This window comes from Rhamphochromis sp. 'chilingali' (genome assembly GCF_963969265.1).
Source record: "Rhamphochromis sp. 'chilingali' genome assembly, chromosome: 11".
Lineage (NCBI taxonomy): Eukaryota > Metazoa > Chordata > Actinopteri > Cichliformes > Cichlidae > Rhamphochromis > Rhamphochromis sp. 'chilingali'.
This window is the reverse complement of record NC_137938.1, coordinates 32,356,426-32,381,067: the sequence shown is the minus strand read 5'-3', so window position 1 is coordinate 32,381,067 and position 24,642 is coordinate 32,356,426. Positions and strand designations below refer to the sequence as shown.

The 24,642-nt window shown below is 39.5% G+C and overlaps 1 protein-coding gene across 1 annotated transcript; it reads right to left on the bottom strand.

Annotated features, from left to right (window-relative positions):
- Positions 1-16,934: 16,934 nt before the first annotated feature.
- On the bottom strand, positions 16,935-22,843 carry LOC308405786 (cortexin-3). The gene is made up of 2 exons (XM_080896531.1): positions 22,734-22,843; positions 16,935-17,645 (listed from the first exon to the last, which is right to left on the bottom strand). Exon 2 carries the CDS (start codon positions 17,566-17,568, stop codon positions 17,317-17,319), a length of 252 nt encoding a protein of 83 aa, XP_080752657.1. The 5' UTR covers positions 17,569-17,645; positions 22,734-22,843; the 3' UTR covers positions 16,935-17,316.
- Positions 22,844-24,642: the final 1,799 nt, after the last annotated feature.

Genomic DNA, 24,642 nt, shown 5'->3' with positions numbered 1-24,642 from the left:
ACACGTGACGTAGGCCTTCGATATGCTTGTGAGCGTTTCTGGGAAATGTAGTTCCTGAAGAAACTAGACTTAGGATATAAATCACACTGGAAAGTAGCTAACGTATAATTTTATTATACAGCCACAAATTTAAAACATTTACAACTAAATATTTTATAGGAAAAAAGTGAACCCAATATAATTGATTTTCTTGTGTCAGAAGAAATGAGAAAGATACAAATCGCCATAGCAAGAGTGAAATGTTTTTGTTATACTTTTAAAACTTTAACCTAAATCAAATCTTTTTTTAATAATATATTTATATTATGTAAAGCTAATTGGTTAATGTGGTCATAGTTTTTAACTTCTTAGTTTTTAATTTATTACAGTAAATTAAAAACTACAACTGCACACTCATGTCTTTAAACTAATTGTTTAATTAAACCATAAGGATTATTTGTTAAGGAATGGTTTACCATGATACTCTTTTTTAAATGTTGAGCAGCCTATTGGTTATTTTATTTTCAGCACTTCACCAATGAGTGAATGATTCTCCTGGAGAGAACAGTAGTGCATATTGGGCTGCAGATGCTGGGGATCATAATGTCAGAGTTCTAAAAACAACTGGGTCACAGCCTGGGGCAGCTGTTACAGATTAATTATGGAATAATATTTAGCCTAATCCATAATAAGATGCATGTGCATACTCGTCTACCTCCATGGAACACTGATTGTTTTGTCTTTACAGACATTAGAGTTAAAATTATGCAAACTGGCAATGAAGTTCTAAACAGTAAACAGCGTCACCTGTTAAAAAGGTTTTTCTGGGAACTAGTGGCAGTTTTTGAAGGCGCTGTGTATTTATTGCATGTTCACACGATCTCTGCATTTTAAAATAAGTGGAGAAATTGGAGCTTTCACCTTTTTATCTTTTTAAAACAGCCACATCCGGGATCATTTATATTTATGAATTAAAGGACTGCTGCTAATGAAACGGGGCAGACCCATCTCCTCTCCTAAAGTAAAGCCGACTGTGTGAGTGAAAGTTATGATCATTTACATTTCTGTTACCGTGGAGTGTCAGCTTTGGCTGATAAGCTGTCATATTTGCGGCAGTGTATGAGAGAGAGCTGGAAACTCCCTAGTCTGTGACAAACTCATACATCATTTCCTTCTTGTAATTACATGAAAAAGAAAAACTTATGCAAGAGGGCTTTTTTTTTTTAGCCTGTAGGTTATGTTTATGGTAAATCTGAGATCTAGATGGTGACAGGAGTTCAGTTATAAGATGACAGAAGTTCTTTTGGAGTGGTAATTCAACAAAATATTACTGAAAGTGGAATGACAGTGTATAAATCATAGAAATTACTCCGGCTTAGGTTCTACACAAATATTTACCTACATTATAGCAGCTACCAGCCTTGAAGTACTTATTAGATCAGTGAAGGTGCACTCAGTGTAGGTAGGTAGGTAGGTAGGTAGGTAGGTAGGTAGGTAGGTAGGTAGATAGATAGATAGATAGATAGATAGATAGATAGATAGATAGATAGATAGATAGATAGATAGATAGATAGATAGATAGATAGATAGATAGATAGATAGATAGATAGATAGATAGATAGATAGATAGATAGATAGATAGATAGATAGAGGAAGTGGCTGACATCCAGAAGTCCCACTAGTGGCTGGACAAAGCTGGACTGAAAGACAGCACACAGGCTCTAATCATGGCAGCACAGAAGCTGAGCACAAGATCCACAGAGGCTGGGATCTATCACACCAGGCAAGACCCCAGGTACAGGCTGTGTAGAGATGCCCCTGAGACAATCCAGCACATAACAGCAAGCTTCCAAGATGCTAGCAAGCAGGGCATACATGGAACGCCATAACCAAGCGCCCGGCATAGTATACAGAAGTATCTGTGCTGAGTATGACCTGGAAGTCTCGAGGTCTAAATGGAACACACCCCCTAGGGTAGTGTTGACTGACTGAGCTAAGATCCTGTGGGACTTCCAGATACAGACGGACAAAACGGTGGTGGCTAACCAACTGGAGATAGTGGTGGTAGACAAGGTGGCTGTAGTGATAGATGTAGCATCAGGAAGAAGGAACACGAGAAGCTGGAGAAGTACCAGTGGCTCAGACAAGAGCTCGAGAAGATGTGGAGAGTGAAGGTAACGGTGGTCCCAGTGGTAATCGGAGTTCTAGGTGCTGTGACTCCCAAGCTAGGCGAGTGGCTCCAGCAGATCCCAGGAACAACATCGGTGATCTCTGTCCAGAAGAGCGCAATCCTGGGAACAGCTAAGATACACATGTTTGAAATGTTTGAAATAAAAATGAAATAAAAAAAATAAAAAAAAGATACTGCACAGGACCCTCAAGAAGCTCCCAGGCCTCTGGTAGAGGACCCGTGATGGAAGGATTGACCGCCCACAGAGACAATAGGGGAATTTATATATATATAGCTAAGCTGCAAACCCGCCTCACCCGTTTTTTGACATGACAAAAAAGAAAAACACACATTTTAAAAATAATAAATAATAGTAATCTGTAACCATCTTGCATGGTTTTCAGTAACGTCACCCTGTGCAGAAAACACCTGTCTTCATATGTGGTTATCTACAGTTGTTCTCACGTTCTCTTCATTCTTCTTCTGCCCTCTGTTGTGTTTTTCATTTTCTTACCACCAGAGGGCACTGTGTGCCTCTGTACAGAACAGCGTCAGAGCATCAACACCGAAGACGTGCTGAAAACGACGGCACTGCACTGGGAGGCTCCGCACGGCCACAGGGAGCTGGCCGAGCTCCTGCTGGGGTGCGGTGCAAATGTCCTCTCTCACAGCGAGCTCGACATGATGGATCCCAGGAACACTGAGCTGAACGTACTGCTACAGGTGGATGGATGGGAGTGAGGACGGAAAGAGAAAGACTGTGAAGGATAGAGGAATCCAGACAGTTAAGAACAGGGAAGCGTAAGGACAGTGTGAGAGAGTAAGGAGTCAGTAGAAAAGACAGATAAAGGATATTGAGGCAAAGTGGAGTGAATACAGACATAATGGTGAGATAAAAGAGGGAAAGTGGCATGATGGGAAGATGAACAAAGCAGGCAAAGAGGACATTGTAAAGATGAGGGAGGACTAAATAAAGAGGGACCGAAGAGATATAAGGACATAAGGAGAAAGATAGGTTAAGGACAGAAAAGCTGAGGCAAGTCAAGTTAGGTCATCTGGGTTTCTGGCAGCATCTCAGACACATAACATTTTGGCACAAGGTTATTAAACAAGATAAGGGAACAGGAGACAGTGAAAAAGACACAAAATGACCAAGCACATTTCAGCCAAGGCAGGTAAAAAATGAACACAGAAGGGAGAGCGAGATGGACAGATAGATGAAGGCGGAAAGGCAAGGAGACATGGATGGATAAATCAGGGGCCTGTGAGAGAGGAGGGAGGGAGAAAGATGGACAGAGATTATAGGGACAGCAAAACAGAGAGGAAGGATGAGGAAGAGGAGAAATGGTGAAGCCAGGGATATTAACAAAAAGGGCTGATGGAGGAGGACGAAAAGTCAGAAGACTGTGGGACTGCAGGCGCCAAACATGTTTGCATGGGCCCCCTGTGATTTCCAAAATACGTCTGATGTTTTCTAAGTGCGACTAGCGAAGCCCCAGTTTGACTGGTGTTGCTATGGTTTCAATAGCCATGCAGCCTCTGTCTGTCAGATGTTGCAGACTGTTTTTTACCATAGCACCCACATTAAGACACCATTTCACAATATAGAGGATTAGACCCAGTGATTATTAAAATAACAGTTAAATGGTTGTGGATTATATTAAAATGGGTGGACACGGACACATTTGGAGATTTTAAAAGGCCCACGTGCTTTCCTACCAAGGTTTTACATAATTGAGGTGTGTGGGGGCTCTCAGGCGATACGTAGGAGGCTCTAGTTATCATTAGATAACTTATCTCCCTTATCAGGACTCTTCAGCTAGCCAGACTAGAGATAGTAGGGCCTCGAGCAAAAGCAATGGATGACCCATGCGACACGGTTGCATACAACAGGGCACCGATACAGAACGTGTTTATGAAACATAAACACCCACGAGGAGGGAATTCATGACTTTGTGAAGGATGAATCACTGTAAGCGCACATTATGCCAACACAAGTTCATCGTCGAAAGTTAACTTTAACTAGGGGATTTTTGAGGCATTTCATGAAGCCACAAAAATGTTTTTATCATGTCCAGAGAGCACAGACACTCAAGTGGTAGGCAGATGTCTCTTTCAGATGAGGTGCACTAAATTGAGACAGGATTCATTAATAGCATGATTTACTTTTTTGCAAAAGAGAATATGGTACAGTCAGTATAATGCTTTCTTTCTAATCCTAGGCACTTGCTACTCTTTATAAAAAGTGCTGTCACATTCAGTTACTAAGTATTTGCCTCCATCCTCATTCCTTTTTTTTTGTATTTTTGTCACGTTTCAAATCATCAAATAGATTTTAATATTAGACAAAGATGACCCACATAGATACAAAGTGCAGCTTTTAAATGATTATATCATTTAGTAAGGAGGAAAAAAAGCTATCCAAACCTTTGTGAAAAGGTAATTGTCCCCTAAGCCTAATAACCAGTTGTGTCACCCTTGGCAGTTTGCCTTGACCTGTGTACATCCCTGTCCTTGTGCAGATTTGTTGAAAAAAATGTAGATCTTCTGAGGTTACCCTCCTCTACATCTAAAGGGTCTATATTTTTCCAGTGCTAGGCACCGCAGGACATCTGTAGAGGTCTGTCCATGTCCTGAGTGTTCAGAGCTGTTTTGATGGCACAAGGAAAACACACTATCTGACAAATGGTTTGATTTGGGGGCAGATTGGTTTGCAGACTATTAGTAAATGCAACGGAAATAAATTTTACCTAATTGAAAACCACCAATTCCTTGTGTGCTTGCATAGGACAGCTTACAGAACCAGAAACAACTACATCTACGTCATCATCCATGCTGGTGGGATTGTCAACATTTCAGAACTGGGCCTCCACTTCCAGCAAGATCACGGCATGGAAGTGGAGGCAATGGAATATGTGAAAAGACACCTAACAAGACACATTATCTTGAGAGATAAAAAAATGATTTCTGACAAGAAACAAGAAAAAAAATTAAAAGTTACTGAACAGTAACTGACAACTGTTAAACAGAACAACTCAGAAAATGTTCTTGGAAGGAAACGCTTTCAACAGCTAACATTCATTTAGAGCAGCAATCATTCGCTTACACCTGTGAGAATAGAAGAACATCAAAAATGTTAGTATGCACAGCTTAATCCCTTTTTCCCTTTGTGGTTGTGTAACAGTTTGGCTTTGTTTCATTTTTGTACGGCAGCAAAGTGTTGGAGTGGTCCTTTGTGGCTGTTATCTAACAAAGCTAGCCAACTGTTGTCTTCAGACAAGTTAGAGAACACTATGGATGAAATAATTCTTCAGCATGGCTGCACAATGGTGGGCTAAGGGTCATCTCTATACTGGTGAACCAGGAGCCAGCAGCTGTGGGCCAACAGTTCATCCTCACCCTGCTTTGGCAGCAGAGCGAGTGGGCTATTTATGTGCTCAGTGCTTTTGAATACTGATTAGGAGGTAAGGGAGATCAGACATGCACTGAAATTATAATAATTGTAGCTAGTTTTGGTCAGCTCCTTTGGAAAAAACCCTCAAAAAACAAAAGACAGGGCAATTAGTGGATTAAAACATGATAACTATTAAACACATTAATATGGGACACTATGGAGAATGCAAGAAAAATAGAGAAACTGATGCAGCATACCAATCTCTCAGTGATGATTCCCCAGTAGCATGTCTGACAATCTCAAGGTGACATTCACTTTAAAGTGAGAGTGAGAAAACTTGTCTTCTTCTTCCTCTTTTAAAGGAAAGTTAAATTCAGCATAGAGCGCGTCTTAGAGTTCAAAGACTAATTGTTACAAAATATTTTCATCCCTAAATGTATGTGCATATTTGCATGTACATTATATGCTATATACTCTTACGTGTCTTACAATTCTTTTTAAAATGTTTTCTTTCTATTTTAATTCTTTTATTATATTATCCTTCTGTTCAGCACTTTGGCCGACACTTGATGTCTTTTAAATGTGCTATATAAATAAAGATGACTTGACTTGACTAAAGGGGATCATGCTCTGAAAAAGGGTTAAGAATTACTGATACATTATACACTTTTTTCCCCAGAAGAAAAGGATGCAGGTTTCTGGTAATACTTTATGTTAAAGCTTTATTCCTGCAGAAGTCAACAGATCAATAAGCTGAAGGAAAAAGTTGTTTCATTAGTGTTTCACACTGAGTCTGCAGAAGAAGCAGTGGGCAGACTTTTAATGAGCTTCATCATTTAATCACATCAAGATGACTTATCATTTTAAAACCGCCAAATAAATGGGAGCTGAAAGTTTTGTAATATTAATGGCTCCTTCTCTACAAAATGTATCTAGAATTTATTGTTTTACAAGTTACACAGGAGCAAAAACAGTTTGTGAGGCTTCTTGGTGAGCTAACCTAAAGTTAAACACCTACTAGTCAGGTAGGAAAGAAAAAAGCTCCATAAGTATGTGAAAATATCCTTTTCAAGTTTTATTTTTTTATTTTTCTGTCAGGATTTGTGATAAATGACCTCAGAGTGATGTGCCAGGCAGTAAACGTCTCTGGAGGTGTACTGTATGGACAAATATAATAATGAAGCAATTACTGTAAGAGCACTTCATCCGCCCTAATCCATGATGACCTATATCAAGCAGATAGAAGCTCTATGTTGCACTCAAGGACACTTCAGCAGAACCCACAACAATAGTTTATCTTCACTGAATCAAAGTTGACCTTTGTTGTGGAGTACCCTCCTCCATCTACATAGCCACTATAATATAGATTTGATTTCAATGAGAACTGGACACATCAACATATTTTGGAAATGAAAACTACATTCAGTAAATAATGTGAAGGTGTCAATAACTGCATTCCCTCAAATGGTCACTTTAGGCCGGCTCCAAAACTTTCCATAGATTCCCAAGATAAAATACAAAAGTTTACAGCAGAAATAAATATCTGAAATGAACTGATATAATGTAGAATTTAAATTTAATTAGCGTTTAACCCAGGCACGGGGGGATTTCCATACCAGATTGGCTGAGCCCTGGAGTGTGGAGATGGGAGTAGGGACTTTAAACATGGATACACTATATATAGGACAGCGGTCCCCAACCCCCAGACCACGGACCTGTACCGTTCTGTAGCGCAAAAAAGGTTGGGGACCGCTACAGAACGGTACAGGTCCGTGGTCTGGGGGTTGGGGACCGCTGCTATAGGACATTAAATGGCCTATAGTGAGTTGCATGAGAGACTGGACACTAAAGAAGGAGAAAATGTCATATAAATTTCCACATCAGAGAGATATTACTAGAAAGGATGTGCAGCAGGTTAGGGAGAGCAGGTTAGAGATGGAAATGTACTAACAACTGAAGTGAGCTCTGAGGACTTTGGGGCAGGCAGAAGAGAGCCTGGAGAGCACAGGGATGCACTGGAGAGAGGAGGAGTGAAAGTCAATAGAAGCAAGAAAAATGCGCGTGTGGATTTGAAGGAGACGTGTAACACTGAAGAGGCAAGGAGTAGAGATAGTCAAGGCAGATGAGTTTAAATAGCTGGGATTAACCATCTAAAGGCACAGACGGTGCATGACCACAAAGAATATTGATGAATGTACTAAATGAGGACATGCAGAAGGTTGATGTAACAGTGGATGATGATATAAAAGGCTGAGATGGAGGCTAATGATTTGCTGTGGTGTCCCCTTAAAGGAGCAGCCAAAAGAAGAAAAAAGATTAAGGCTTAAAGTCATGTGGAATCAAGGACACAGTGGCTGCTATTTGATCTTGTTAAGTTTTTGATTGAAAGTAAGTGTTCATTATTGCCACAATGTGCATTTGGTTTTAAACCTGTGGGTCACAAGTCCAATATAGCTCCCTTTCAAAATCACTTACATTTTGGATACACCTTGCTAATCAAGCTAGCTACTCAGCAGTAGCATTAGCAGAAAACTCCCAAGTTCTATTCCCTCTTCTAAATGTGAAATATACATTTGTTATGGGGAGATTTGTCAAGTCTCAGATTGGACTGGTGACTATAAAATTGATAGTGCAAGCCTAATTAACAATGAGTTTAACTGGAGACAAATTTGCACTGTGAAAAATGAAATTCTTTTGGATGATGACTCTTGGGACTCCTGGGCTAATTTTCTTTGACGCTTTGACAGTTTTAATCGGTCTCCTGTGAGCTCTTGCATGAACAATCCTAAAGTGGCTTGAACAAGAAACATTTATTTTATAATTCCAGTTCCAGAGTTCTTTCTGAAAGTTGTTTCTGCTTTGCATTCACTGTTCCTGTGTCCTACAAAGATCTCCATGCTTATGAGCCATTATGTGCAAGTGAAATTTATGTAAATTGTTTTGTACAACAGCCAGTAGAAGCATTTATATTCCCAGCTGCCCTTGTCAAGTTCTCCCATGGTCTTCGGTAATGACTGTCATTACACTGGGCAGCTCTTAGACATCAACAGTCAGTCATAGTGGTGAAAAATACCATTGCACGCAGCTCCCTGTTAGCAAAACTCTTGAAATGTGTGCACAGAAAGGCTCAGTGGGAGTGAGGGCTGGTAGTTGATGTGATATGTATTCCTGAACAGCTGTCTTGCTCTGATGTACTTTGAGGAGGGAAGCAGATTGCAGCTGACATGTAACTGACAAACCAGCTCCAGACTTTTACCAAGATGTGGGAGATGGAATCATATCTTTGCAGCGCACACAGGCTGTCAGTGCTTTACAAATTTTATCCTTAAAAGTTTATCATGGCCTGGTACTATGTTATGGTGCTCTGAAGGCTATGTGGGCTCTCTCATAGCTTGACATCACCTGATAGGCGCCCCCAGGCTGTCCCAGAGCGACCAGGAGCAACAGTGCTTCATCAATCAGGGCCCTGAGGCTCAAAACGACCCGCCTGAGGAGATCAGCTATCCTTGAATAGTAGAACCACCTCTTAAAATGCAGCCATGATTGGACATTTTGTTGAAATGTATTTTATGTTATTGGATGATTTAAAAACAGTTTTATAAAATTTGTGTTTTCTAGACAATGAATCCTCATAACTTTAGTTATGCCTTTTCTCTAGTGCTAGCTTACAGTTGAGATTTGTAATTTTAAATTGGAAAAATAATTTCATATTAAACAATAATTTCTATGGAGGGCTTCAATAAATTTCCTTTGTGTGCAGGCTGTAATCAGCTGATCTATGCTGATACTTTGAGGTTTGCTGATCTAACTGAGTTCAACAACATGTAAGCAGAGGTTGCACAGGCTGTCTTGGCTGATTTCCATTCACTACACTGGCATCATAGTGTTAATACTGTCTCTCTATATCTAATACAGTATTTGGTTGGTATAAAGGTTGAGTTCGGTGACTGAATCTAAGCATCATCAGCTAAAATGCAAATTCATCTGCACTAAACTGGATGTAACCCAATTGTGGCTATGGATACCTCAGCCACTGGGCACCAGTCCAACTCAGCTCTTGATTGTAATTTCATCTTAGTACAAAAAGCGAACCTGTTTATCCTGCACTCAACTTATACTAAAGAATATTTTCATAAAGGTTTACAGTAACTCTGATGGTTATGCAGGGTGTTTTACAATATCAAAAACACGACTTCACGTCATATTCAGATCTAATATTCATTTAAAAATTAAGGGCATTACATGTAAACTTGGAATTTCCATTTTATCAAACATCCTTACTTTTGTATAAACTTTTTTTCCCCCTCCTGTCCTGTCTTTCTTATATTTTTCTCCATCGCTGAGTGTTATCGCTCATTCTTTTCTCTCCCCTGAAAATACAGCATCTGTACCTCTAGCTAGCAGACACACTGTGTGGCAAACTGCACGCAAAGAGTTTGTATATTTGCTGATATTTGTTGAGGTGACAGAAACGTTGCATGTAAAATTATCTGCCACACAAAAAACTAAAAAAAATACTCCCTGTACACTCGCTCCCCTTCTGTAGCGCTTGGTAAATGTTGAACTCTCTTGATCACAACTTATGGGCATCTGCACCAAAAACGTCCTTACAGATTGACCCGGCCCACTTTAACCCCTGAATGTAGTGCTATAACAAGCCCCAGTGATGGATACACCAATAAGATTGTCTTTTATGTATTACCTCAAATACATTAAACCTAAAGTACTAAGCCTGTTCTGAAAACTAAAGGAGCTTAGAGTGGAGACATTTGGGTTAAAATGCAGGGAGAAAAAGTAAAAAGTTGTCAGAAAAATAAATACTTAAAGTATAGATACCTGAAAAAATCCACTTAAGTGCAGTAACAAAGTATTTGTACTTTGTTGTTTCCCACCTTTGGTCAAATCATATATTAAAGTACACTTAGTATGTGTGTGAGAATAGCCAGGTAAAGTGAATTCATAGCTAACAACAGTTTATCCTGTGGCTTGTGAAATCTATTAGAGAAGCATCCTTGTCTTTCAGTAGCAACAGATGAGAACAATGTCCGGTTATCTGCTGCATGTGAGAAAGGACAAATCTGAAATTACAATACTTACATGTCAGCATTTAGCATTTCTACACCATAGGAGCACTGTTAAAATGGCTTTTCTGGGCTATTTTCTTGCAATTTAGTGTGGTAATCGCTCTGCAAACAGCTGCTCTTGTTACTGCTAGGGCACCTCTGCCCCTTTTATTTTTCAAGAGAAGAGTCTCACAGAGGGAACAAACAGGCATATTTAAATGAGAATGCTATTCCTTAAAGGTTTATTCACTGGAAGTCAGAGCCAAGCAAGTGGCAATTTTATCAAACACCAATTGGGAACCTGCTAAATCGGCTAAAAACTAAACGGCCAGTGTTACGTGTTAAAACTTGCAGTTCCCCCAGTGGCCACTTGAGGTAGGCTCCAAAAGAAAGACAATGCTCATAGACCCCATACTAAAAGGTTTAACTTCAGCTCTGAAACTGACATGTTTCCAGCCTGGTACAAAATACAGTTTTGGTTGTTATGAATAATTTTCCTAATCACCCTTTTCAAGTTTAAAGTTAGGGCATGGCTACTTTTATAAACAGATGGCAGCTGTCACTGTCTTCAAGGCCTCACTTTCACTAACTGAGAAAACCACTCTTTATAACATTCATGGTTTTGGTACCTTTGGATCATTTCAATGGACATACAGGACTCTTTGCAGTCCTGGGAAAATGTTCTACGTACGGTAAGTTGCAGCCAGGTCAATCACTTAATTAATTGGTTATCAGCAAGAAGATATTTTAGCAGCTTGTTTGACACACGGCCATCATCTTCCTAGAAGGGGCCATCTCAGAAAATTCACCCCAAGGTCAGACCATGCTTAGAGAAATTGCAAAAGACCCCAAGAACTACACCTCAGACTCCACAGCAATCTCGTGACAGTGCAATGAGAAAAAGGTTGAACAAATATGGCTTGTTTGGAAGTGCCAGGACAGGCCTCTTGGTATGGTAGCATGACTTAAGTTTGTAAAGTTGGATCTGAACAAATCACAAGACTTTTGGAATGATGTCCTTTGCACAGCACCACGTCTGGTGAAAAACAAGCATGGGTGATAATTTGGGTTTATTCTGCCGTCACAGGAGTTGAAGGAGTCAGCCATGAACTGTAGTTTACCAGTGTATGCTACAGTCAAATGTAAGGCCATTTATCAATTAAAGCTTATCCCAAACACACCAAAAACATTTACAACAGAATAGCCGAAAAAAGAATCAAGGTGTCACAATGATCCAGTCAGAGTCAAACTGACTGAAAAGCATCGACCTTCAGAGAGCTGTGCATAAATGAAACCTCGATGAACTGAACTGACGTTGTAAAGACGAATGCACCAAAGTTTATCCATAACAATGCAGAAGATTAATACATACCTACAGAAAATGATTACTTTAGTTTATTGCTGCTAAAAGTAATTCTATGAGCTTCTGAATCGTTGGGTGAACTTGGTTATTCAAAAGGTTGTCTGTCAAAACTTTATCCTTCGGACTCCACCCTCTGGTCCAAATATACCTTTGGGGCTTTAAAAGTCCAGAAACCAATGTGTGACATCATGGTGGCTCACCCAAAATTGCCTTTTCAACTTAAAAATGTCAAAGCTTTGCTTGGAAATGGGAGATATTCTATTAAATTGTTTTATCATTTTTGGTTTTTTGTGCTTTTGTTCCCTTTGCCGTGTTTCTTTTATTCAGTGCTGTAACTAATGATAGCTTTCATTAGTTAGCTTCATGCAGAATAACTGATGACGCATTAAAGAGTGACAAGTTGACAATTCAGTCTCATCAGGCTGACATAAGAGGCTAATATGTGCCTGAAATGGATCCTCTTTGCCATCAGTGCTCCCTGATCTCACACACTATTTGTCAATGAGATAGGCGACAGACTATTGTAAAGGTCACAAGCTCTTGAGAAGAAAAGGAATCACAGCAAAATCAATTATGTGGTATCACTCCTCCATGGCCTTATGTCCTCTTGCACCGCTACTTCCATTCACATGGGAACAATTCCTTCCAACCTGTTTAGAGACCATTAAATTAACTGGAGGCTGAATAGTGAAATGGGGCGTTTGGGGAGGGAATGAATTCAGCATAAGGCATCTAAGCGTGCAGAGCAGATAATTAAAATAATTCAATTATCAGTGGCTTTCTTTAATATGAGTCATGTTGCATAAAGCATGACTGTAATATTGATCCATAATGGCTCATGTTCCCTGCCACTGCTCCCACTCGCTGTGTATGGGTGTGTTTCGATTTGATTTTAATCCTTGTTTGGTACGAGCTAATGAGATTTCAGAGATAGAAAATGAAGGCTTTCATTCCAAAATAATATGTTTCTATTTTGGCTATGGTTTGAAATGATCAAAATGTCAGCTCACTTGGGCGATGCTAATAACTGTTTTGGGATAAGCAGAGGTTTTAAAAAGGCTAATATCTTTGGTAGAAGGGAAGACTCTGTAATTTACCAATGATGGCTCTTACATCCCTGTTTCCTGCATCCCTGCAATCTTCACTTCTTTGAGCTTCTTGTATAACAAACTGATTTCCCTCTCTTTCCAGCATGCATTGTACAAGAGAAGTGTTGTCTAAGCAAATGACGCATGCTTAGTTCTGCCTTCTCGTTAGCAGCTGCAATCAGCCAAAGGTGGCATCCATATCACTGTTATGTATTTTAACACAAGCAAACTGTGAAAAGGCTACAATAAAGACGTAGGTTGCCTCTTACATAATAATCCAAAAAGCACAGACTGCACATTTCAGCTCAGTGCGATCAGCTCCCGTTTAAAATTCTGATCCGCTTCAGCTCTGCTGCCCTCCCTTTAAAGAAAAAAAAAAAAGACTGTGGATGTGTCATATCAACAGAATTAATAACGAACACAACAGATGTAGAAAGTTATATTTACTTGCAAACAAAATCATACCCCAATCTGTCCATGTCTTGCTTCAGTGTGAGGAATGATGCAGGTTTTTCAAGGTGGTTTGCAGATGATTGCAGTGTTGGTGTCAGAGAGAAGATTGTTATTCTGCGAGGCATTCTGGAGGGTCTCGGCTCAAAGAGCAGCCTGCGCCTGGAGCCTGGAGACTACTCTGTGTGTGTGTGTGTGTGTGTGTGTGTGTGTGTGTGTGTGTGTGTGTGTGTGTGTGTGTGTGTGTGTCTGCATGCGTGTAGTGAGACAAAGTGTCTGGGTTCACAGAAAACCAATCGAGACACCTGCCGGCTACCACTGCCAGCTGCTGATAAAACGGGGAAAAGAATGTGTTTGGCCTCCAGCACATTTGCCTGCCTTTGAAAGGGCAGGAAAGGTTGGACGAATGGTTACCTCACCCATTTTTATTTGTAATGTTTTTGTCTGTTCTTAACACCTGACACCTTTTCTGGCCAGAAAATGAACCCGAAGAAATAAAACACATTAAAAAGGCAGTTGTGCACTGTGATCACTTTTATTACAAAAAGGACGTCAGCTCTTGGCGAAAAACAGATCGAAACAAAAGGCTCCAGTACAGACAGGAAATAGCTGCTTGAGTAACTGACCCACAGCTACAACATCAGGATTAAAGCACTTCACAATTTATCATGCACGGAGAAGACACTCTGCAGGACGTACATGCGGTGGAAAAAAGGGAGGGACAAAAAAAACCAAAAACACGCTACCTCAGCACAACATTGCAACATTTGCATTAGGTAGGAAAAGGCCACAGCAGATCACAAGAACGTCACATGTTGTCAAAAGGGTCACAGTTCACTTGCTGTCCCGGGCGGGAACATGACAGACCAGTAGCACAGCAAAATGTGTCATAGCTACACTGGCCCATAGTGCAAAACATGTTTGCTTTACAGTAAAGGCTGTAAAATTGTGAGATGCCTACAATATTGCCTTTTCTTTCTAGCAACATAAAATGGAAAATGGGGTTTTCTAGCATGTGTTGTCAAATGTCAACGTATGATCTTTTAATGAATGTCGTCAAAATGTGACCGTAAAGAAAAAAAAGATGGAAAATATGAAGTAAGCTTAGTAATAATCTAAAGGTTAAAAATGATCCTTCAGGACGAGTTTTTGCTTCAGTCTTCATTCTGTATTTAGCAGTGATTCATTGTGAAATGAAGATAACATAAAAGAAAATCTAAAGACTTAGGATTTAGAAATTAAAAAAACAAAACAAAAATGTATACATGTTAATATTTTTTTTATGCGTGACATTGTTCGTGCAAAGTTTTTTTCAGATTGACCCACCCATTGAGGAGGTGATCATGACATACATATATATATACACACACACATAAACTACGATCATTATAGTGAGCTGTATAGTGCTGACACCAATGCAGAATTGTTAAAGTCTATAGTTCCTCAATTATCCACGTGAGACTGACTCCAAAATTTCGCCAGTTTCTTTAGACTCGTGTTAAAATACTCAGCTTTACAAAAGCATGTTTACAGCCTCATACAAAAATGATTTTGGTCTCCATGTTAAATGTACATCCACTAAATAACTACTGTTTAAATTGCATTAAGGCACTCACAGGAATAGCCATAGCTTGAGTGAGCTATGGTGTGTGTTTATACTGTTGGTGCCTTTTGGAGCATTTTTAATGAAGCTATTCTGACAAATATGGCTTTTTATGAACATATCGATATAAACAGGCAGTCTTAAAAAGTCTGTGCTCCAGTTTTGGGTAATATTTAGGTAGTATTTTGTTTATATCTGCTAGTACTATTTAGCAAGTACTGCATCTGTGGGATATACACTACTAAACAAGCCTTACTAAAGATGGTGATGGCCATAATGCCAGATGTCAGCGTGCTGGAAATGGAGGTTTATAAACTAATGGTTATGGTCACAGCAGCTACCTGCCTACATTTTATCATATACAGTCCATGGCAGGGGTAGGCAACTCCAGGCCTCAAGTGCAGGTGTCCTGTGCGTTTTAGATATCACTCTCGTTGAGGAGGTAATTTAGCAATTGAAATCAGCTGTGTTGGATCAAGGACACATCTAAAACCTGCAGCACACCGGCACTTGAGGCCTGGAGTTGCCTATCCCTGGTCAATGGGGACCACACCGCAACTGAATATGAAACTAACTCTAAAACAATAACTAATAAAAAAGAAACTTTACAGTCATGTGATGTTGATGCAGGTTAACTGAAAACAATGGGCCTAAAAAAGGATTATAGGCAAATCAAAATCTTACAGCCTTTATTGTGAAACTGATATGTTTTGTGCTGTGAAACAATGCAGAAATGACACATTCTGAAGTAATACTTGGTTGGAAATAGATCAGGGAGTGCTCTATATATCTATATATCTTTTTTTAAAACTTTAACAGGTTGTATGACATCTCTGTGAAGTGCAAAGACACCGTGGCATCAGCATCTCCAGTGTCTCAGCTACCTACAATACTGTAAACAATCTACACTATAAGGCGCACAGTTGAAAAGTTGCCCAACAAAAGAGCCACAACATCAGTTCATAAAGGGTCTGATGTGAAAATGCATCGTCATCATCTTCATCATCAACACTCTGCAGATCTGGCATACCAACTGTCAATATACCAACTGCAGGCAGTAAAATGCTGTTTAAGCTTATTTAAATGGGCACGACATGCACGAAAAAACAAAAAAACTACATCAAAAAACAGAAATATGAACCCATCTTCTTTCTTTTTCACGTCAATCTTTTTTCAAATTAGGCACACGGTACAGCACAGTAAACTTTTTTTTCTTCAATACCTCTTTTGGTTTTTGACATCTAAAGACGTGGACACTGAAGGCCCCTCCATGACTAAAAGGACAAACAGGGCTTTTTTGTTTCTTTTTTTTAATCGCAAACACAGAACAGTTAGTCGCTCGCTGCTGGCATTTATCTGTCCAAACCTAAACATTAAAGGGAGCTTTCCGCTGCAGTTTCCTCCTTTGTGATTATTAAACCTGCTTTGTGACCTCTGTATCAGTCTTTTTTTATGGCCTTTCCTTTCTGTGATGACACTAGAAACTATCACAGGATATCCTATACAACATAAGGCATTAAATTCCACTTCGCATGAATCATATCGCTCATAAATAGTCTTTGTGACCTTTCATCTCTGTGCATAAATAAGAAAAAACACACATACAAATGAAAGCGCTAAAAAACCTTAACTATTCACTCTGCAAATACTTGTTCACTGTTTTAAACACTGATTGTCTACATTATCAATAGAAATCTAAGGATGTAAGTAAACATGATAGGATGTAAACACTGTTAGTATCCAACTGGCTTGGATCTCAGAAGATATTTGACCCTGTATGACACGAGAAAACAGTCCCACACATGAGATGGTGGAGGAGCGAGGTAGTCCACAAGAGACTTAATGGAAGGGGAAAGGAGCTATGGGTGAACCTTAATTGGCTCTGGTGTGTCGCTCGGACTTGAGGGCCGCGTTAGCTTGTGGTTTGATTAATAATCTTCATAGTGTAGTTCAGGCTCTCTTGCTGTGGTTGAGAATTGCTTTGAATTGGCAGGGAGAAGCTGTAGAACTCTGGTTTGCACTCAATATAATCGTGTCAAATTTATTTTCAGTCTTAAATTTTAGAAGATTTCTTTGAAAGCTTTTGTTTTCCTGGCAGTCTTTTGTTTGGCAAAGTGCATCAAATCAGTCTATTTGTGTAATTTTTTTTCTTTATATATAGAGAGATAAATATATGCGTATATAATTTTTGCACCCTTAGTGGTCCTCACACGATGCGGTAATCAAATGTGTCCTTTTCAGTATGGTCTGTCCAGTTGGATGAGGGCATACTGCGATATGGGTCTAGTAGGATGCGGAAACAGCGTACGATGAGCAGGGCCAGGAAGATGAAGAGCAGCAGCACGAAGACAAAGGCAGCCTTCTGCTCAAGCGTCAGGTAGGAAGGCACGTGATGGCCACCACCCGACGAGGACAGCGTGCTGCTGAAGAGGCCCTCAGCCATCCTGGGCACATCCATGCTTGATCGTCTCTGCTCCAGCTCTTTGTCGGTTGCTTAAAGACTTTTGAGGGGAAGATGGACTCAGTGGAAAAGACCTGTGTGAAAATCCAGATAGATGCATTATAGATCATGTCTTCTGTGATTTGGCAGGTGAATGAGTAAACCAATAATTTTAAATTCTCAAAACTCAATTTGGCAAAAAAGTCTGCTCTGTGAATAAAGAAGGCCCAGAGGACTCCTTTGGCAATGAAATTCACGAGGGAGCTTTAGTTATACAACATTTAATGGAAGCAATACCGCTCTGAAGGTAGAAATGTCACTGGCTTCATTAAACCACAGCTTATTATTACTGAATTTCTAACCTTGCCTCCCGTGAATTGTGTTCATATGCAACCAACCTGCATCAGCAAATTAGATTCTGTGGAAACGTTTATTTTAAATATTGTCATGCATGAGCAAAAATGAGTTTCTCCTCAGACAAGGTTACATGAATGAAACATGAATTCAAATAGGTTTACGGCTGCCTGATGAAGGATGGATTACCAACACACAAAGCAGAGAGCTGCTACAGACCCCCAGAAGTGCAGGGGGACAGAAATGTGCATGAAAAGGGCACATTTAATAGAAATGAAATTTTAAAACGCATTTGTATGACAAAATGTTTAACATCTGTTATGCTCAAGGCATTATTTCATATTGCTTCAGCACATCATTTTAATTGAGATATTTTAGATCTAGTTTAGTTCTTACACAGTGTATATCTCTGAACTTTACATCATAAACATTAGGGGAATGGGTATGATGAATTACTATAATTAAGAAATCTGCATATATCTTCGTACCTCGATTCTATATATTCTAACGCATATGATCTTATGCAAGTGTTCCTGAGCTGAAAAACAAATCCTAAACTCTCTTCTTGATAAAGTTTCCTAAAAATTACAGCGCCTAGCACATTTACAAAAATGCTGAGCCCCTTTTTTAATGAAACTATACACAGGAAATTATTAAAGATTAACATCTTCAGTAAAAACTAAAGCCATAAAAATTGAGAGACCAACACACTGCTGGGGCTTTTTTATTTGGTGGGATTTGATGTCAATAAAAAGTGCACTATAACACCAGCCTTAGCCTTTAATCCAGTTACCAGACAGCAAACCTGAACCCAAACCTGAGACTTACAGAAAAAAGACCCTAAAATAAAATAAGTCCCCCTGTACTGAGCCAACTTCCACATAGGTTTAGGATAGTGCTGGCTTCATTTAAGGAGTGTATTAAATTAGTAAGGGTCCTTAGGGTCAATTAGATTACACTAAATCAGGAAACTCATGGGGAATTCTGTAATGCAGTATGTGAGTTGATATGCTATTTCAATGTCATGTATGAGCTTAGAGCAAAAGACGCTGGGGAATGACTTCATTTCAATCCATAGTGGTTAGGTCATGTTTTTTCATTATGTTCAGTTATTCAAAAAAATATCTCCAGAAAGGCTTATTGCTGTGTGGATCATTTGTTCTAACAAAAAAGAGCATAATACAATGAATTTGGAGGCAGTTGGGTTGTCGGTTCTATAGAGACAGCTGCAGGTAAATGAATCAATTCCTAAACAGCCAGCGGGACTGTTCATCGTTTGATGTTTTTCCTCCTGCTGAGCAAACACTCGAGTTATTATTCCAAACCAGTTTGAAAATTATTATTTTCTTCACACCACAGGAAAGCTACAGAGGGAATATATTTTTTAAACCTTGAGATTGCTCAGATATCACAAGGTTGTTTTTCTCAAAACGCGTTTTTGTATATAATTTTCGTAGCTTAGCAAATTATTAATTTGCTTAATTACCACATTTGGCATAGCTATACAACTCCACCATATTAGCTGGAGTGATGTCCAACTGTAACCCAAAGCCACCTGTTGTATGTGTGTGGTTGTTCTATTTAAATAATTATTAAAAGGCCGGAGACACTGATTGGAGGAACATCTGTAAATCCTTACAGTTTTTCCCTTCTTTTTTTGGCTTACGTATCGTATTATCACACAGTTAACATTTCTTGTGGGTCCTGACCATCAGATTACACAGAACACCAAATTATTTGGCATGAAGTGGGAGAAACATACTTTAGAGTTGTCTATCTCGGTGGTTTTTTCAATCATTTTGTGTCCGAGACACACCAAAGACAAGCCAAAGTTTCAACGGACACCTGTGAAAAACAGCATATCTGATATCTGGCATGTCAGTTTGTCATTTGATTGTAATGTCAGATAACCTATTGATCATCTGGACCTATTAATGTTGCTTTGCAATAAGCGCCAATACCTTTCAGCTTGCCTCAATCACCTTATCAGATATTTTCACACAGCCCATTAAATGGGCTTGGTTTAGATCCAGACTCTGTTGAAGAAGGCCAAGTTTTCCTCTTCAGCTTGCTTGGCAACATTAACAAATCCCTCCCGACAAATGACTTTGAAATCCCCAAACCAGCTGCAGAAACAACATAGAAAGCAATGTGTGTTTGGCCTAAATGTGGACCACATATGCAGTTTTCTTAGGGCCACATTTGAGACACGACTGCTGCAATGAAGCCATGTGTCAATAACCCACGTCAAACATGGCTACTAACATTTGGGCCACAACTGACACACACAACACAAACACAATCAAGATTAGGCAAAAAAAATTTGTTGATTTTTCCCCATCATCTTTGCCCTCAGTGGCGAGGTCATCAGTAAAACCCCAGTGGTTGTACTGGTGGTTAGTTGAAATTTCCACACACATAAATTTTGTTGTCCTCTTAGCTAACGGTCAACTGACAGATTTGGACTTGAGCAGACATGACAAGAGGTTCTTCAATGTTTTTTCAGTCCCTTTGTACTGGAATATATGCCTATAAAATATAATATAGTATGATTAAAATTCAGATACATTTAAAATAAATGTAAATGTAATGTAACAAGAGCCTTGTCGGATGATTCAGGACATACTGATGAGAAGCGAGCTAGAGGAACAAGGTATACCAGTTAGATCCGGGTTGCGTAAAGTGGGCCTGCCGTTACTCGTTTACGGAAAAACTTTGGCTCCTCCCAGACATTTTCCCATCTATTAGATTTATTATCTGATTTGCAATGTTCTCTGAGAAATGTTTGCATAACCCAAAGTCTAATCCTTTTTGGTTCTGTCCTTCAGTTATGCTTCTGTAAGTGCGACAAGCCGTCACACACACTGACAATCACATTGGGAGGAGTGCTGAATGTGTTATGAGACAACTCAAAGTGACAAGACGGGCAGAAGAGCTGTCTCTTTCTGCCTAAAAGAAAAAAAATATGTTAGCAACTCTCAGGAGAGACCCAGAGAGAGCAAAGCCTTCAGCCATGCCTCGCTGATCAGCAGCCTGTAATCCATCACACTTAAAACTCAAAAATGATATTTCACAGCAGTGATTCATTGCCCTCACAGTAAAAAATGATAAGGAACATAGCTGTTTTTCTTTGTCTGCTGGTTTACTGTCAAATCATAATCTCACCGTCTTGTCCTGCAATGACACAGTGAGGTTACAGGGTATTAGCACTTTGGGCCGGAAACCACTTTGATATTTGTTACAAGGTTATGTAATAGACTTCAAAGACTCCAAACATTTACATCATCAGCAGCTCCATGACTAAGCACTCGGAGTTTGGAGCTTTTCTTGACAGTATTTAACAGGGATACGCTAAACATTTAAGCTGCTAGTGACAACTTTAGAAGGAGCTTTTCATTTTAAAACGAAACGTTAGGTCACATATCGGTCTGTGCTTTGCTCATCAGCAGCTGAATTTCAGAAAAAAGCAAATTGCCTCTGTAGCCCTGAAATTGCCAGTAGATGACAGCGATACAAATACACAGTGTCGAATTTTAGAAGCTATGTAAGGGCGCAATTTTTATTTTTTTTAGTTCAACTGTACAAAATCAGCTGCAGTTGCTGTGGTGAGGAAAAGATATGAAAGCGTGCCAGACGCTGAGAGTAAAATTGACAAGGAAGTGAGTGTGACGAGGATATCGAGCCAAATTTAGAAATGATTCCAGTGATGTTGAAGTGTTGATGTAACCTGCAGGCTCTGCATGTCTGTGTTGTGATTATGACTAATAGAGAATGAAAACAACATCAGTGGAGGTCAAATTAAGCAGTTATGGAGAATTCTTCAATATGTTTTGAATCATTTCACAGTATAAATGTGCTTTACAATAAAATAACTGCAGAAATTACACTATGATGGCCATTTATGAGTAAAATATACACAATTTTGCCATAATATACATTTTGCATATGTTTCCATTTTAATGCATTATTTTTTAAATTTATTTATTTATATGTCTTTCAACGTCGTGGACTTTTTCTCTACAGACACGGTTCATGAATGCAACAGATAAAAGGTTTAAAATCTTTATAAAGCCTGCACACACACACACACACACACACACACACACACACACACACACACACACACACACACACACACACACACACACACACACACACACACAGCATTTATTTAAACATATATGCTGAAGAAGATTAATTGAAGAAATCAAATTCTTCAGCTGGCCTAATTTTTTTTTTAAGTTACATACTTTGTGTAAATAAATGTAAGCAAAGAGGAACCACTGCAAAATTAATTATACATGTGAGTGCAGGTGGATGCAAAATTAAACATGTAATATGCAAAAGAGTGGTGTTATGAATAAGAGTCCTCATACTGAGATATTCTTATTCATATCGACCAATTCATCCAAATCCTTGTAATGCAACTGTAATCAAAGGTAGACACACCCGCAGATTCAACGCAGGAATGCTTAACAATCCAGCGCGTAATGATGAACCGCCATTTAAATGCAACATATAGGCTATTCGGTCTGAAACTGCCCCTGTTGTTTCAATAAAACGGCTCAAAATTGCCCGCTTTCTTGAACCCATTATTCCTATGAGCCTCAGCTGGACTCCTCGCTGCACACGTGGATGGATCAAAATGTGTCCAAATACCATTTCTTTCGCCTCTGGTACGTCTGCCTGCACCTGTCACACCTTTACAGCCCGAAGATCAAAGCACAAAATAAACGCATTTCTTTTTTAAAAGGCTTCATATCGAAGAGGATTGTGGTCAGATGGAGCATCAGCCGTAGGTGCGAGCGACCGAGTCTGTAAACACTAACCTGTTGTTATCAGGGGAGCTCGGGAATCTCCGTCAGCGGCAGGTCTCCATTCCGCTAGATCCGACGATTCTCTTTGCAGGTCTTTCACCGAAACAACAAAAACGACGAACAGACGCGTCCTTGCAGACCGCAGGGCTCCTCACTACATGACAGAAAAAGCCTGTCAGAGCTTCTTTCTTCTGTCTTTGCTGACTGAGCCGAGCAGACCTCACCCTCTGCTGCTCGATTTTCTCTCCTCTTCTGCTCTTGACGCGCCGCTTATCCCCGCAGACACACAGGCAGGGATGTAGTGGTACCCAGTCGCTACTGGCAACCTGTTGCCATAGCAATCTTCCAGGTAGGCTATATATTGCAAGCGGATGAGGGAAAGGTGTGGCCCTCATACAATACATGCAAACTGAGTCATAAACACACATATAACACATATTTAAAGGTAATTCGAAAATTAAATAATAATAATAAAAAGGTGATAGCGTCTGAGAGACTTTAACTCAAAGGTGAGAAGAATATAAAATCACCCTTGGGATATTTTAAAATGCATGTTGTTACATTAGTATTTGATCTTTGTCGCACACTTTATTGTAAAACTGCTGTGTATTCGTCAAAAGAATAAACAGTAAACTTGGAGTGTGAGCTTGGCTTTGGGCAGTGTACAGGTGGGAAATTAAGATGTGATGACATTTAAAGCAGAAAACATTCCTTTTATAGAGACAAGCTCTGGAGTCTTCACTGCCACACAGTGACACACACGAATCCCCGCAGAGATTTGGGAAGACAGGACGTGCCACGTCATTAGATTAATATGTTTTAGTTTGTCACACACTTTACTCTAAAACAGCAGAGTAGTCATCTAAAAATAAAGAGTAAACTTCATGAATGGAGTGCAAGCTTGGCTGTGGGCAGTATACAGGTGGGAAATTAAGATGTGATGACATCTAAAGCAGAAAACTTTTCTTATGAGGCAGCTAAGTCTCCAGAGACTTAGCTGCCTCATAGTGACAAACACGAATCCCCTCAGAGATGTGGAAAAACGTGACGGACCGTGAAGGGTCACAGAGTGACTGTGCAGAGCAGCAGTTTGGGGAAATCTCAGGTTATATAATGTCCTGCTCAAATGAGTGTCCAACAGCTGTACTGCATCTCCATCTGGTGGCCTTGATTGAAGACTGCAGGTGTAAGAAAAACCACTGAAACTCCATATCAGTAATGAACTGTTTTCTACCTTTTCACAGTTTATGAGGGAAGATGTTTTTTCATCGTTTTGTCCTTTTTACTAGGAGCATCAGCTTACCAGAAATACCATCTCTGCCACATTCTAAAAGGGTATAACAGGGGTCTAACATTAACTAGGAATATATCTGTCATATAAAGGTAGAACAAAGACACTGTTAACTTTTTGAAAAACAAACATCTCTAAAGCTCAGCAAGTAAAAAATTCTATGCTTTGAATAAATAAATAAGGGGTTGCCACAGCAGGTAGCTTTTATAGAAGGTAGCTTTACATTAGATGCTCTACTTAATGCAACCCTGCAGGCTGGGCTCAAACTAGTGACCTTTCACTTGCCAAAACGATGTGTAAATTATTATACTAATGACATGCATGTGTATTTAATTTTTTTTGGCTTGTGTTTTCTGTATTTTAAATTTTTTTGCAGTTTTGAACCTCCATAGATTGTAGGAGTTTATCTGTCAGACTATTTCATAGCCGTGAGCTTGCCAGACTACTCAGAATTTAAAAGTATTAGTGGATTTTGTTACTCCAGGACAAAGACCGACAAGGAACTTGCAGTGTTTTCCAGTTGTTGTGCAAAGCTGAACTAATGGTCTCCTGGCTGTACTCTCACACTTAGTGTACCAATGAGATTAATGTTGAACTCTCGGCTTCTTGGTATTTTCCAAAATGTCAGCC